This window comes from Lolium perenne, chromosome 3 (genome assembly GCF_019359855.2).
Source record: "Lolium perenne isolate Kyuss_39 chromosome 3, Kyuss_2.0, whole genome shotgun sequence".
Taxonomy (NCBI): domain Eukaryota; kingdom Viridiplantae; phylum Streptophyta; class Magnoliopsida; order Poales; family Poaceae; genus Lolium; species Lolium perenne.
The window spans coordinates 54969346-54983884 of NC_067246.2; the positions used below are offsets into that span (position 1 = coordinate 54969346).

The 14539-nt window shown below is 49.8% G+C and overlaps 2 protein-coding genes across 2 annotated transcripts; both read right to left on the reverse strand.

Moving 5' to 3' along the window:
• Positions 1 to 5527: 5527 nt before the first annotated feature.
• Positions 5528 to 9591, reverse strand: LOC139837887 (uncharacterized). Its single transcript, XM_071827194.1, has 3 exons — positions 9196 to 9591; positions 6144 to 6338; positions 5528 to 6068 (listed from the first exon to the last, which is right to left on the reverse strand). Exons 1-3 carry the CDS (start codon positions 9589 to 9591, stop codon positions 5688 to 5690), a joined length of 972 nt encoding a protein of 323 aa, XP_071683295.1. The 3' UTR covers positions 5528 to 5687.
• An 851-nt stretch (positions 9592 to 10442) lies between these two features.
• Positions 10443 to 11442, reverse strand: LOC139837888 (uncharacterized). Its single transcript, XM_071827195.1, has 2 exons — positions 11404 to 11442; positions 10443 to 10787 (listed from the first exon to the last, which is right to left on the reverse strand). The coding sequence occupies exons 1-2, from the start codon at positions 11440 to 11442 to the stop codon at positions 10443 to 10445; spliced, it is 384 nt and encodes a 127-aa protein (XP_071683296.1).
• Between the last annotated feature and the right edge of the window lie 3097 nt (positions 11443 to 14539).

Consider the following 14539-nt stretch of genomic DNA (forward strand, 5'->3'; position numbering starts at 1 on the left):
GAGAAGAGTTCACCTTCAATATAAGTATGTAATTGAATATGGCAAGGCATGGAGGGCTAAACAGACGGCACTGGAGAACAGATTCGGGACCTTCTATGATGCTTATGACGGTGTCGTCCGTCTCCTGCACACATTGAAGGACCGGAATCCGGGCACCCATGTGGACATACAAGACTTTGTGATACCAGAGTTCCCTAATGTCAGGGTTCTGCACAGGGTGTTTTTCGCATTCAGCATATGCATCGAGGCTTTCATGCAATCGTCGTCCGGTGATGTGTGTAGATGGAACTTTTCTAACAGGGAGGTACAAGGGACAGATTCTGACAGCAATTGGAGTGGATGGCAACAATCGATGTGTGCCTCTCGCATTTGCATTTGTTGAGAGCGAGAACACTGCTAGCTGGTTATGGTTCTTCAGGCAGTTAAAAAATCGATAGTGAAAGATCGCGAAAATGTGTGCGTGCTACATGACAGGCATGCAGGTATACTTGCGGCTATCAAGACTACGGTAGAAGCCGGACCTGATGAAGAGACGCCATGGCAGGATATGCGAGTAGGTGGTGCATGCGCCACAGGGGGCCAATTTCTTCTCATGAGTTTAGGAGCAAGGGTCTTATGAATCTGTTCAAGAAGTTGTGCAAGCAGAATCAAGAATGCAAGTACACTTTTCTCCGCGGCAAGCTGGATGAGTTCACTAAGGACCATGTGCGGGACAGGTTAGCCGCCCGAGCTGCATTAGTAGCAGCTCATGCAGCTGTGGCACAGGTACACAGGTTCCAAGAGGCCCGAGCCAGATCCTATTGGGCTATGTGACCTGCTGGATTTGACCCACCCAATACTAGAAGGAGGCACGGACGACGGATTAAAATTTTTGCAGAGTGGATAGAGCACGAGCCATTAGAAAGGTGGTCTTTGCTGCATGACACACATGGAGCTAGGTATGGTGTGATGACTACCAACCTAGCTGAGTCATACAACTTCGTGCTTAGGGGAAATAGGGCATTGCAGTGACAGCCCTTGTGGAGGGTATTTTATATGGCACTATGAATTATTTCAAAGAGAGACGGGAGTTGGCTTTGAAGCATATGCTTGAGAATCCAAACACTCCTTACTGTAAGGCCATTATGGAATATATGGATGTCAAGATGGAGAAGGGTATGTCACACACTGTTCTGGCCATCGGTAATCAGGAAAGGAGGTTTGAGGTGCGCTTACCAACCGACAAGTTTGGTTGTGTGAATGCGGTGAGAACACATGAGGTCAGAATTAGAAATGAAGAATGGCCATCGTGTGCCTGCACATGCAACAAACCGAGCTTGCTTCACCTTCCATGCTCCCATGTCTTTGGCAGCTACCGGACAACTAGGGCTGGACTCAATCTCTTTCGTCTCTCCATATTACGCGAAAGAGGCTGTGCTGCACACCTGGACCGGCGAGATGGTCGGATACAGAGTTGTGGGAAATTTTACTACGGTGATACCAAATGAAAGGCGGTACATCCCTGACCCAAGGTTATTGCGTACAAACAGAGGTCGACGGGAGACAAGGCGCATTAGAAATGATATGGATGAAGCAGAAGCGGGTGGTCCAACTAGGCAATGTTTTCTCTGCAACCAATTTGGACACAGGGACCCCTATGTCCCACTTTCTACCCAAAGAAATAGCGGCGGCGGCTAACCGAGGAAGGCGAGGCAACCGAGGAAGGCGTGGGAGGGGAAGAACTAGAGGGAGACAGTAGAAAATTTGTAATATTTATAAACTATGCTTAAGTTGTAGTACGTGTGAACCATATTAGTACGAACAATGGTACAATTTGTAATATTTCTGAACTATGTTTTAATTTGAATTTTGTATGAACTATGCTTTAATTTGTAAACTTTGTGATCAATGGTTTAATTTGTATCATCTTTGAACAATGCAACAATTTTTGATATCTTTATGCAGATATGGCGGCCCGCCCGTTGCTCGATCCAGGGATTGATCAGAAACATCGTGCATCGCACTTGGAGTCCGACCCGCAGAGCATCGACCCACTGCAGACCCGTACTCCAAAGAAGAACTGGATGATACACCCTCAGTGGGAAGACAGGTAGGTGTTTTAGCTTTAATTTGAAATTTACCTTCGAATTGGACCTTGCTTTACCTTTTTCATCATTTGTTTTGCAGGTTGAAGTGGGCTGGACTACTACCTTTCGCTCGATTAGTGGAGGCCCGAGAGAACGTTTCGCGTCTGAACTACGATGCTACTTTGATCACCTGCTTAGTGGATCGATGGAGGCCCGAGACCCACACCTTCCACTTTCGCTGGGGTGAGATGGCTCCTACTCTAGAGGACGTGTCTATGTTGCTGGGCCTTCCGTTGGCTGGTGAGCCCATCGGCCCATTGGAGGAACCCGTGGGATGGATGCACAGCATGGATGCACGTTTCGTTGGTGTTCGCGAGGGCGTTGGGCCTATCTCTTTTGAGGCTCACGGCCCTCGTCAGGCGTGGCTACACGAGTTCCAGGTTCGTAACAGTTTCATTTATTTTATCAAGCCTTACTTACCGCGTAATATGTAGTCCTAACATTGAATATTTCTTGACAGATCGAGCAGTTCGGATACCCCGATGCACCGATGACTGCGGCCCAGATCACTCGCAGCTTGGAGGCGTACCTCATGTGGCTACTCGGGAAGACGATGTTCACGGACAATCACGGGAACACGATCAGTGCGCGGTACATCCCTATAGCTCAGGAGATAGCTGAGGCCACAGAAGCAGAGGACATCACACAGAGGAGCTGGGGTTCTGCGGTCTTAGCCGCTACGTACCGAGGTATGTGTAAGGGTTGCCAGCTCACCTCGCATGGTTCTGGAATCGTTGGTTGCCCCCTCCTATTGCAGCTCTGGTCCTGGACGAGGTTTCCGTCGGCCGCCACGATATTGGTGCTTTGGGTCTTGGCCGCGGGAGACGAGTTGTATGACGCGGATCGCATCGACATGCCGACGTTTGGTTCTATATGGACATCGCGGAAGGTATACACACCTTGTTTATATTGTTATATAAAATGCAACACTAACATACTTATGTTATGTTATGCAGAGACATTTTGGGCATAATCAGCTGCGGAATTGCTACCCAGCATTCACAGAGCAGTTTGACCTACTACTGGAGAGCGATGTTAGTTGGGAGCCATACAGTGAGGACCACCGCGACGAGACATACCCAGGCGGTATATCGTTGATGTGTACCAGAGATTGGGCCTACTGGATGACGAAGGCGAAGATCATCTTCGATATCTTCGTGGAGGAGATGTCGCGACGAGAGGGTCATGAGACAGTTTGGAATGCGTCAGTTGATCGAGCCACCACCTCCCACAGTTCCACTACCACCACGCGTCCACGCGTGAGTACAATTTAATTTTACCATCAGTTATTACATCAATTGGACATTCATTGACGGATGGGTACAATTTAATTTTCAGGTACAACAGAAAAGGAGCGAACAAGACTGCTGTCGGATGGGTACAACTCCTGGGTCCATACATCGCTGGTTGGGCCAATGCGCCGGCCGTGTCATGGGCCACTAGGGAGCCGTTTGATCTTCAGGAATTTCAGCAGTACTTGCGAGCGTACATGCCTAGGACACGACTTCGTCTGAGCCAGGCGTGTGACCCAGTTGAGATGGCTCCCTCGACACAGTGGGACACCTACCCTCGCCACTCCACTTCAGGCACTCGGCATCACGCAGTAAGTCAACTATATTTTTTCTACATTTTGCCAACACTTTACTAATTTGAGCTCACAATTGTAGGCCGTGTTGACGGCAGATGACGCCGCCCAGTATGAACGGTCGCTCTCCGCCGGCCCACTTCTTGGACGGTATGAGCACCACGCCTCCTTTGCACAGCGTCTTCAGGAGAAACTACGTCGTATCTACGCGACTATCACATGCACCCGATCTTCGGATGTTGTCGAGTACCGAGCAGCACAGCGGCCACCTCGCCCCTCTTTGCGGGTGCATCAGCCGCGGCACGCCCGCGCCCACGTATGGAGGTACCGCCGAGCCCGAGGCCACCATCTCCCTAACCGGGCAGGAGGTTAAGGTGGCAAAACCAGCAGCAGGAGCCTACTTACGAGTATTGGCAGCATGCCGGTTTCGGCATGGAGCAGCAATTTCCCATGCCTAACTTCGGGTGGCGTCCCCGTATGGATGAGCCAGAGGGTACGCAATTCATCACTATCCATATTAATTGTGCACCATGTGTGAATTTCCTCATGATCGACTAACGGTTTTTTTATCTAATCAAAGGTGAGGGACATATGTCGACGGGGTCCGGATCACGATCCTTACGGTCCAAAGTGCTCACGATCGGGACGAAACACAGCAGAGCTATCAAGACTGGATTTCAAGTCAACAGCAAACTCCACCTCCAGATCCCACGCACGGTCGGCACGAGCAGGGGTACATGCTTCCTCCCCGACATCGCCGACCACTGTTCGTATGTACTCGCCGTCACCTTTTCAGGCTCGACCGCCACCGAGGCGAGGTGGAGCGAGGGGCCGTGGTCAGTGAGATGAGTACTATTTGTATGCACCATGTATGAGTACTATTTGTATGCACCATGTATGACTACTATTTGTATGCGCCATGTATGACTACTATTTCTATTTAACAAACATTTCATATTGAACTTCAAGCGATAATTAAGATACAACTTACTACTACAACATAACTCTCTGCTAACATATTAAATGGTACACCATCGCTACAACATACTACAAGATCCATGATTACTGATAACTAAAACACTAAGAACGCAGCACACCCTTTCCCTTGCCCTTCGACGATGCAGCTTTCATGGCCTTGGTGGTAGGCTCGAAGTCGTCGTCTGAATCGACGACTGGCGGTGCAGCACTCTTGCCCTTTGAGGACTTACCACTCTTGCCCTTCGACGATGCAGCTTTCTTTCCCTTGGTGCTAGGCTCGAAGATATCATCGTCGTCTTCACTCTCAGCCGCCCATCGTTCGGGATATTTTAAATCCCTTTCCCTATCTTCTTCATTCTTCCATGTTAGTGACTTCCACTTCTCATTCAACCTGATAAGCTCACACCTTATTTCCCGTGGGCTACGAGCGAGCATCTTCTTCACTTTGGATATCCATAAGACCAAGTCTCAAATTTCCTACCGACCTTACGGAGCAAGGCGTCGCTACTGATGAACTCCTCGAATGTCTCTATCTTACTCTCCCTCATCACATAGCGAGCACTATCTAGAAGATATTCGGCCATGAATTCATTGAAAAGATGGGGGGGATTCTTATAAGGGGGATCCATCTTGTTGAGAGGCTACACTGAAAGACAAGAAAACGGTGGGGGTATTTATAGGCTACAAGGGATGACTTTCGGCGGGAAGATGTGAGCGGGAAAAAATGGGCGCGAAAGATTGGCGGCAGATTTGGGCGGGAATAAATGGCGGGAACATTGAGCGGGACAAATTGGGCGGGAAAAAGTGGCGGCAAACAATTGAGCCCAAATTTCTGACACAACATTTTCGGGGCAAATTCATTTCACATTAATACTACAACTGAAATTAAGATACATTGCAGCTGAAATTAAAATACGGCTTAGCACTACAACGGAATTTAAGATACAACGACAAACTAAAACTGAATTTAAGATACATTGCCAGTACGACACATAACTCTACTTTCCCTGCGTCCACCGTGGCCATTTTCCAGACTTGTCGCCGCGTTCTTCTGCCGCTTGCGCCTCAGCAGCTCTTTCCCTTAGTCTCTTTCTCTCCGCTTCACGAGCCTCCCTGCGCACCTGTTCCTCTGCAAACCTACGTGCAGCCTCATCATCCATCCTCTTCTGATTCACCTCGCGATTACGAGCTTGTTCCGCCCTTAGTTTCTGTATCTGCCTCTCTCGCTCTGCTTTCTCATTAGCACGAACCTTTTCCCAACGCTCCTCCTCAAAGAACGTTGCCCACGCACGGCGCTGTTTCTCCTCAACCTCCTCGCGCGCCCAATCCGGCTGCTCCGTGTCTATCCAGTGAAACCATTTGCATAGGGGCGGGGGAGACTACAACACAAACAGTAAGATTAAATCAAATTCACAAACAAATTTAAGCCAACATAAAATTATGTCCAAACATACCGGCGGCCTGGTGGACGACGAAGCTGAACTACGGGGTGGATCATGCTCATAGCTCGCACACATGAAAAATTTCATGCCGAACCAGTCGGAGAAATCCTCCACCTGCTTAACCTTAGCAACACGGCCGCACCAACAACGCTCCTTGATCACACCCGGGGGCAAACTTGCAGCCTTCGCCTTCGCCGGCCTAAAGTCCTGGTCAGAGCAAGGCACACTCATGATGGCTAAGGGTGAGCAAACGGGATAAAATAGAGATACAAGAACTTGTGCAATCCAGAGTAGCGATGCCTGCTTTTATAGGCAAAAATTCGACAGTGTGGCGGGAAAATATAGCGGGAGATAGTGGCGGGAGATGATGGCGGGAAGGACTGGCGGGAAGAAGTGGCGGGAAGGGTGGCGGCAAAGGCGGGAGGGAAACACGGCGGTGCGAACGCGAAAAGGCGGGAAAAATTCTTGCTGCAAAAAATCGGGTTCAACAAACCCGATTTAGCAAAGTCGGGTTCAACTTGCCCGATTTTTAGAAATCGGGTTCACCCGCCCCGATTACTTATTTGTTGTTTTTCTTTTTTCTTCACGGCGCAGAACAATGTTCTTATCGGGTTTCTCAACCCCGATATTGCAACTTCGGGTTCGTCTAACCCGATTTTCCAATTTCGGGTTCAACCACCCCGACGGTGTATTATTTCTGAAATTTGCTAAAAACGGCTATTATTCCTGGAATTAATATTAAAAAATGTATTATTTAAAAAAAATTCGCCAACAAACACAGGCAGTATGCATTTGTTGTATCGCATCATTCGAAGTCAAAGTTGCTTCGTCCATAAATTTTGAGTAACTTGGAATGAAGATTATATATTAAATAAATCGTCCGGAACAACTCATCCAGACTTTCAGTATCTTAAGGATAGACTTCTGGTCACCATTGCTACTGTGGATCCAGGCAAACACATCTCCCAACAGATTGTTGGTTGCTGATTTCTTTTACTTTCCAGGTCGATGGCGAAAACACGCCATAATTGATAAAATAATCCAGGCACATGTGGCCCTCGATGATGGCTACATACTGTTGCCAGGTACTGGGTTAAGATTTTGTCATTTACACAGGCGCGTAGCCAAAGGTTACACGTAATTAGAATCATGATCAGCACTCCATCTCAACAACATCGTAATTACTACTTGCCGCAAACTTTACAAATCCAAAAGGATGTTAAAAGTAGCCATAGTCCAGTCTGGCCAACAATCATACATATCACCGGAAACATTCAAGTGATCAGTGTTGATATACCTCCTCGAGAGTCTGCTTTCAGAGAGAAAAATGGTGAAATGTATATATCTTCATATATGGTTAATCAACTTAATCCACCTCCGGCACTAATTGAAAGTATACACCAACTAGTTCAGCGGTTTCATGTGGGGGCACGGCGTGGATGATGGGGTTGTGGCTTTGTATGGTCGTCTCTGCCTTGTTGAGTTGAGTTGTATGGGTGTTGGCTTCGGTCGCTATGGCGACTTGGTCATCGACTCATTCTCGGGACAGGCATGGTGCTTTTTCTGTTGTATGGTTTTCGGACAGTTTTCTTTATAAATTGTCCAACTCTTCTTTCACTTAATCAGTCAATTGTATTGCTATGTTCGAAATAAACAAAAGTAATGTTTCTCTAGAAACAAAAGTAATGTCTTGTTTGAGCCAGCAGTAGCGCTACATATATAGTTAGGTCAAAGAATAGTCAGGTCAATTTGAGTGGTCAACAAATCAAACGTGGGAATGTTTCTCTAGAAAGAAGGACCACGGTCTCCGAGAAGCCAATAACAGACAAGTATAGATCCACACCACTAAGCTACACCTTACCTGGCAACAGTACCAGCAAAGCCTAAGAAGGCTGGCTACAGCACTGGGATATTTAAAAAGAACTTTAGTTTATTGACACAACAGACACACAAGATGTGATGTGCATCAAATGAAAAAGGGCTAAATTCTGCCGTGAAATCGCATAAGCAAGAGATCTGATATCGTCTCTCCTGGAAGCCATTCAAGCAAGCAAGAGATCTGATATAGGATTCATGTTAATTCATAGTAGTATATATGATTTGATTAAGAAGATTCGGCATAAGCAGCCACGAGATCTTCCTAAGATCCCCCGGCAAGAACACAAGATCTCATCCATCCGCAAGCCACTTGTTTTCTTTCTTTCCTAGTACACCAACATTAATCCGCTCCTAAAATCAACCGGCCATCAAATCGTTGGACTAATGCCGACGAGCTACCACTGAGCTCGGTCAGCTAGGGCTAGCTTAGCCCCTGCAGTCCTGCAATTTTGTGCCTGGATGCATGCATGGCGTGGCGCAGCCTTTCCCAGGTTCACGACCTACCTAGTATCTACCATGACTGTCCCTTTGCGCTGCAAGCTAGCCTGCAACCCTCCCTCGCAACTTTGCATCCAAGTGCTAGCTAAAACCCACACTAGGCTGGCCACCAGCAGCAAAATCACTAATCTTTCAGTGGAACCAGCCATGTACAGGCATTTTTGGGGTGGTTAGCTCTTCCCTAAGATAGATTCTCTCTCGAGGGAACAGAAACTTCAGCTTTTTTTAGTGCCAAAAGGACAAGTGCATGAGTAGTTTAAGCGGGCCATGCATGCACGCCCAATGTTTTGAGAGCTACTAGCTAGGTTGAGCAGGAATGGCTAGCGAGGCTGCAGCCGCCTGGCTACCACCGACCGGAGCCGGGCCCTGGCCCCTGGGTAACCAAGACTGATACCTAGAGGTACATGAAGCTCAAGTGACAGAGAAGTGGCTAGAGAGGAAAACGCTCAAGGTGAAATAAAAGCCACCTAGCTAGGTAGTGGGCACAAGGGCACCTCCAACGCCGCAACCCATCCCGCGCCCGCGCGTCCAGATGGGTCCAGCCGAACAAATACGCGGCCTGACGCCGCGACGCACCGCAAATGCGGACGGCCGCGGCGTCCGGAACGACGCAAACCCGGCCCAAATTTGGGCCAGGTTTGCGTGGCCGCGGATGGCACGCGGCGTCCGGTCGCGTCCGCCTGCTGGCCTGCTCGTCTCCCTTGGGCCCACCTATCGGTGACCGTGGAGGCTTATTAAATGTGGACTGGAGCGATCTGTTCCTCCAGTCCACTCCCCACTCCAGTGCACACTCCCCGAGCGCAACCGCCGCCATGGCCCCGAAGCGACGGTTCGCTCCTGGAGCCAACGACGGGGAGGCCAGCAGCAGCCGCCATCCTCCGCCGGCGCTGCGGGCCGCCGGAGGAAACCGCGGTGGCCTCCACATCGGAGAGGCCGCCCGCGGCGGCGCAGCATTGGCGCAACCGGCGCCGCTGCTGCTGCAGCCCAAGCCGGAGACCTCCGAAGAGGACCCCGACCTCAGCGCCGCCCTCATCATCTCGGCGGCGGAGGAGGAAGCGAAGTGGCCGCAACTGCAAGCGGCCATTCGCACCTCCGCGATGGAGGAGGAGGCCCGGCAGGCGGTCGAGGACGCCGAGGCCTGGGAGTTGTTCGCTCAGGCCCGCCGGGAGGAGGAAGCGACGCGGCGGCGCGAGGAGGCCAGACACCGCCGCGAGGAGCAGCAGCGCCAAGAGTCCAGGCGCCGCGCGGAGGAGCAGCAGCGCCAGGAGGCCAGGCGCCGCGCGGCGGGGGGGAGGCGCCAGCAGGCCAGGCCCTCGCCTGGCAGGAAAGGGAGGCGCAGCTCCGTGCTGCCGCGGCGGAGCAGCGGGCGGCTCCGGACCCCCATTCCGCCTGGGAGGAGGCCTTGTGGTCTCCATGGCCGGAGTCCCCGGCGCGGTCGAGCCACAACAGTGTCTCGCCGCCCGGGGACGTCGTCACCGCCGACAACGAGGACGGCAGCAGGGACTAGGCGACGCACCGGCGTCCACCGCGTCCTCGACCAAACCCTAGATTAGGGTTTTTTATATTTGTTTTAAATTTAAAGCCCATATAGAGGACTTCTTTTGTTAGTTATTTGCCCAAAATAGGGCTATGTACCCAATTGGCTCATATAAATGGAAAAGAATAATGTTGCAATCAAATTAATTTAAATAAATTATTTTAAATAGTGTGAAACAAAATAAACAACATAGTCCAACAAATAAACAACATCATTCACATAGGAGAACAAACAAAATGAATGAGATGAGATGACTCTCCTGCAAATGTCCACTGATACTCAATCAAATCTATTTGAAGTCGATTGTGGGTATGACGATCATAGATCTTATGATGCACATGGCGGAACTCAAACGTTGCTGGCCCAGGTTGCGGTGCAATCAAATCGCCCTGAAATTGTCACCCTTGGTTAAGGAGACCTTCGTCACGCTCATTCTCAACGATCATGGTGTGCATGATTACACAAGCAGTTATCACCTCCCACATGGTCCCAATGCTCCATGTTCTAGCAGGAACAATAGCCCACCAAGATTGAAGCACCCCAAATGTCCACTTCAGATCCTTCATGTAAGCATCTTGTTGTTTCACAAACCTCTTCTTCTCTTCTTCAGGAGCACGGATTGTCTTCACAAGTGTGAACCAGTTAGGATACAGGCCATCTTCTAGATAGTAGGCCTTGTTGTATGCTTGGACATTGATCTCATGGTGAACAACTGGGTCATTGCCTTCCGCAACTCCGCAAGCCTAGAGAATATCTAGGAGCGCTGGAACACGTTGATGTCAATGTGAGAATATGTCATGCCAAAAAAAAATAGTGCCAAATCCATATATCTTGTGATGCAGTAGCTTCAAGAACGACATGTCATGCAAAGGGACAATTCTTTCACTCTCAATGCATGCAATCTATGCTTCTAATCATTTTCGGAAATCCTCTTGCCTCGTTGTCGACAACAACCAAGCAGTGCCGTCAACATTTGGCTCCCTCAAGTAAATATCATTGAACACCTCAATCGCTTCTGCAAAACTTTTATGTCAAGTCAAGTCATTTGGTCTCCTTTATTCGCAAGTACTCATCAACAAGATCACCAGCAACTCCATATGCAAACATGTGAATGACTGCAAAACATTTTTGGTATAAGGTAAAGCTAAGATTATCGGCCGCATCAGGCATGCATCTGAAGTATGAGTCGTGGTCCCTCGTGCCTTCCATAATCGTAAAGAACAACTTCGTTGACATCTAATAGCGACACCAGAATATGTGCTTCGAATAGATTAGATTGGTAGAATGGAAGTAGTCTCTGTAGAGTCTAGTCTGTGGTGCCCAGCTTCTCAATTGCGCTTGATATTGCCCCACACGCACCTTCTCGTCGTGCTCATGGATGAGGGTGGTCGCGGCCATCATGAATTGGTATCTCATCGTTCGACGCGTCATCCGACAATCTGTAGATGATGTTCTTGTAGAAAAACTCGATCCACTTCCTAAGGTCCATCTATGCACAACATGATACAATTGTCATGTACGTGTCACTAGCCATTATCTTTGTCGGCACAAATGGTCAAACAGGTCTTAGGCGTCGCTGCTGGTGGATAGGGCCGAGGTGACAGATGGGAAGGGCGCGCAAGGATGCCGTCAGCATGACGAGGGGCAGGTGGCAGCATCGCGATAGGATTGCAGTGCAGAGAGGGGCACGATTTGGGTGTTGAGTGGCCTGTGTGCCATAGAAGGCGGGCCCAAGGAGGAGAAGAGGGGGATGTGCAAGGACACGGACGTTGTTAGCTCCGGTGCATTCCCAACCCAAATTTGGATCGGGAATTGGTCGACGCCGTACACCTCGGTATGTTTGCACCGTGCCGCTAGGCTAGGTTTTCTTTATTCTCTTGTCGGCACAGATCAAAACGTTAGGCTCTATCCGTTTCCTGTGACGAATAGGTCTAAAACCAGGGTATCACCAGCGGCCCGACCTAAATAGACCTAAAACGACCATTTGCGACCACGTAGTCAAAAAAATGGATCTATACCCAGCCCAGCGGCCTAACGTAAACTCATCGGATTGTTCGCGGAGACGCAAATGCGGCATAAATCTGCATCGTGAATGCGTCTACGCGGACACAGCGCGGTCTGTGTGGGCTCCCTTCACACTTGGGCCCGCTCGCCAATGACCGCTTCGCCTTCTGTGCGCTAGTACTGGCAGGTGGTGCACCACGTTAATGACGCGTCTCGCCTTCCGCGCGCATGGGCTGACGGTGTCGATGCGGCTTCAGTGCCAGAGCTTTGAAGGCGAGGAACCAACCAACCTTTTTAAGGGGCACTGGGCGGCGGCCATTTCATCGCACATGCCATTGCTATTGTCCTAGCCCTCGCCACCTGCGTTCTCCTGACCCACGCCATGGAAAAAAGTTGGCCCTTCCGCAAGACGAAGAACGACAGCGGGGCCAGCTCCTCGCGTGGCAGCAAGAAGCCGCAGCAGCACCGCTACGTCCCGGTGGAGTGCCATGGTCAAATGCCAGCCTACCGGGTGTCGGTCCCTCGCGTGTGAGATCCGGCGGTCACCGGTTCATACTGCCATCGAACATGCGCGATGATTCGGCGTTCACCCTCAACCCAACCGTACAATTGGATCACGTTTGGGACATGGGAGTTCAAACCGCAGCACTGAGTGGGATACCTCAAAGACGTCGAGTTTAACAGGGAACTCATGACCGGCCTCACCAACAACAACGAGAACGAAACCGACGAGGGTGAAGTCGAAGACTTTGTCGAGGGCGAAGACAACGACCACGTCGACGAGCACTTTGACAACTATGGCGCGACGTGGGATCCGGAGCACCAGCCGCCGGATCTCAACGAGGACGAGGCCATCGAGCTCGCCATTGCCCTAGTGGGATGGCCTCGCCGTCCAGCTTCAGGAATCTACGATGGCGCAGGGGAGGCCAGTGACACCTAAGCGCTAGGCGCACGTAGCCGTTGCCTTCTCCTCCGGTGGTGTGGGATCCATGGCCTGAGCCTGCAGCTTTGGCTCCCCCTCCTCCTCCTCCTCCTCCGCCGTCGGTATACAGTATGCCGCCGCCAGTGATGGACTGACCATGGGAGATTCCAGAGATCGCCAACCTCACCGGCAACAACTAGACGCCCAGTAGGCATTGCTCCGTCGTTGCTCCGTTTTAGATTTTTCTATGTTTTTTTTTTGTTTAAGCTATATCAACTATGTATTTCTATTAATGAAAATTATAAAAAAATAGGTCGGGCCGGCCGCTGGGCAAATAGGTGCAAACGGTCAATCGTGGCTTGAAGATCAATTTCACATACACTACCCGATGCAAATAGACGTGTGCGGTTACTTTTGGGGACCAAAATGCATCCAGCTGCTGGAGATCGCTTAAAGATTGAAAGATGGTAGTGGTGCGTACGTATGGGTAGGCAAAGCAAGAATACTACCGAGACTGGTCAGCAGCAGATGGGTCCTCACAGTACAGAGGCAAGGTTGCACTGCACTGTGGGAGGGCACAGTACCTTTGAATTCTGGTCACATGCAAGGGGTGGAACCTGTGAGGTGTCGTGGTGCCACGGGCGTGCATGGAACACGTACTTTGTCGATAGAGAATCCCTGCCTGTCTGGCCATTGGTGTGGTCGGGGTGGGGCTACCCAGCTGTTTTTATCAGCGCTGTGCTTCCGCCTCTCAAACCCTCTTCCCGATCACAGGATCAACATCTGTTTTGCTTGTGTGGGTGCAAACATGCAGAGATAATAGTTACCAAATATAGAATCACTGACCTGCGCCTGCAGAGTCCCACGTTGATTGTCCAAGCACATGACCGTGTTTCTGGTCTGATTGGGGCTGCCTCTGGCCGATCATCCTGGCAATGACATGATCATCTGACGCAGTTTTTCATAATTAAACATTTACCCTTGGCTGCATCTGGCCTCTGTGTGTGTGTGTGGAGCCGGGGCTATTCCCGTCAATCAAAAGTTCTGTATTGGCCTATTACAGGTCGAGATTAGGTGACCATATCAACAAAAAAGGATATATTCAAAGACCTCGTGTACGTGCAGTTTAATTGCTAGCAAGGAAACAAAAGAATGTAGATTTGCACTGAGCCCACCACGCGCATCTTCATGTGCCCGCTCTAAGCTGATGATTGTGTTTTAATCGTCCATATTGCATTGTAAGCCCTCATATTTTTCCATCCTCCAAATGGACCATTAATTGGTTGAATGCATGGCAATCAAGTCCAATATCAATCCTTCTCCTTTTTCAGCAAATTGAACTTGCTCCCATAGACATTAATTGGTGGAGTACATAGTGTCCCAGAATACATGATGAAGTGTGTATCAATGCATTCGACTCGACTGTAAATTCCCTTGAAAGTATTTTGGTTTGCTCTGAATCATAATCACCATGGCACAGTGCATACCCTTGGTAGCCATACAAGGATAAATTATTGCACCTTTCAGTGATCTAGCAACCATGTGATTGGTTAGCTTTGGGGCCAGGCG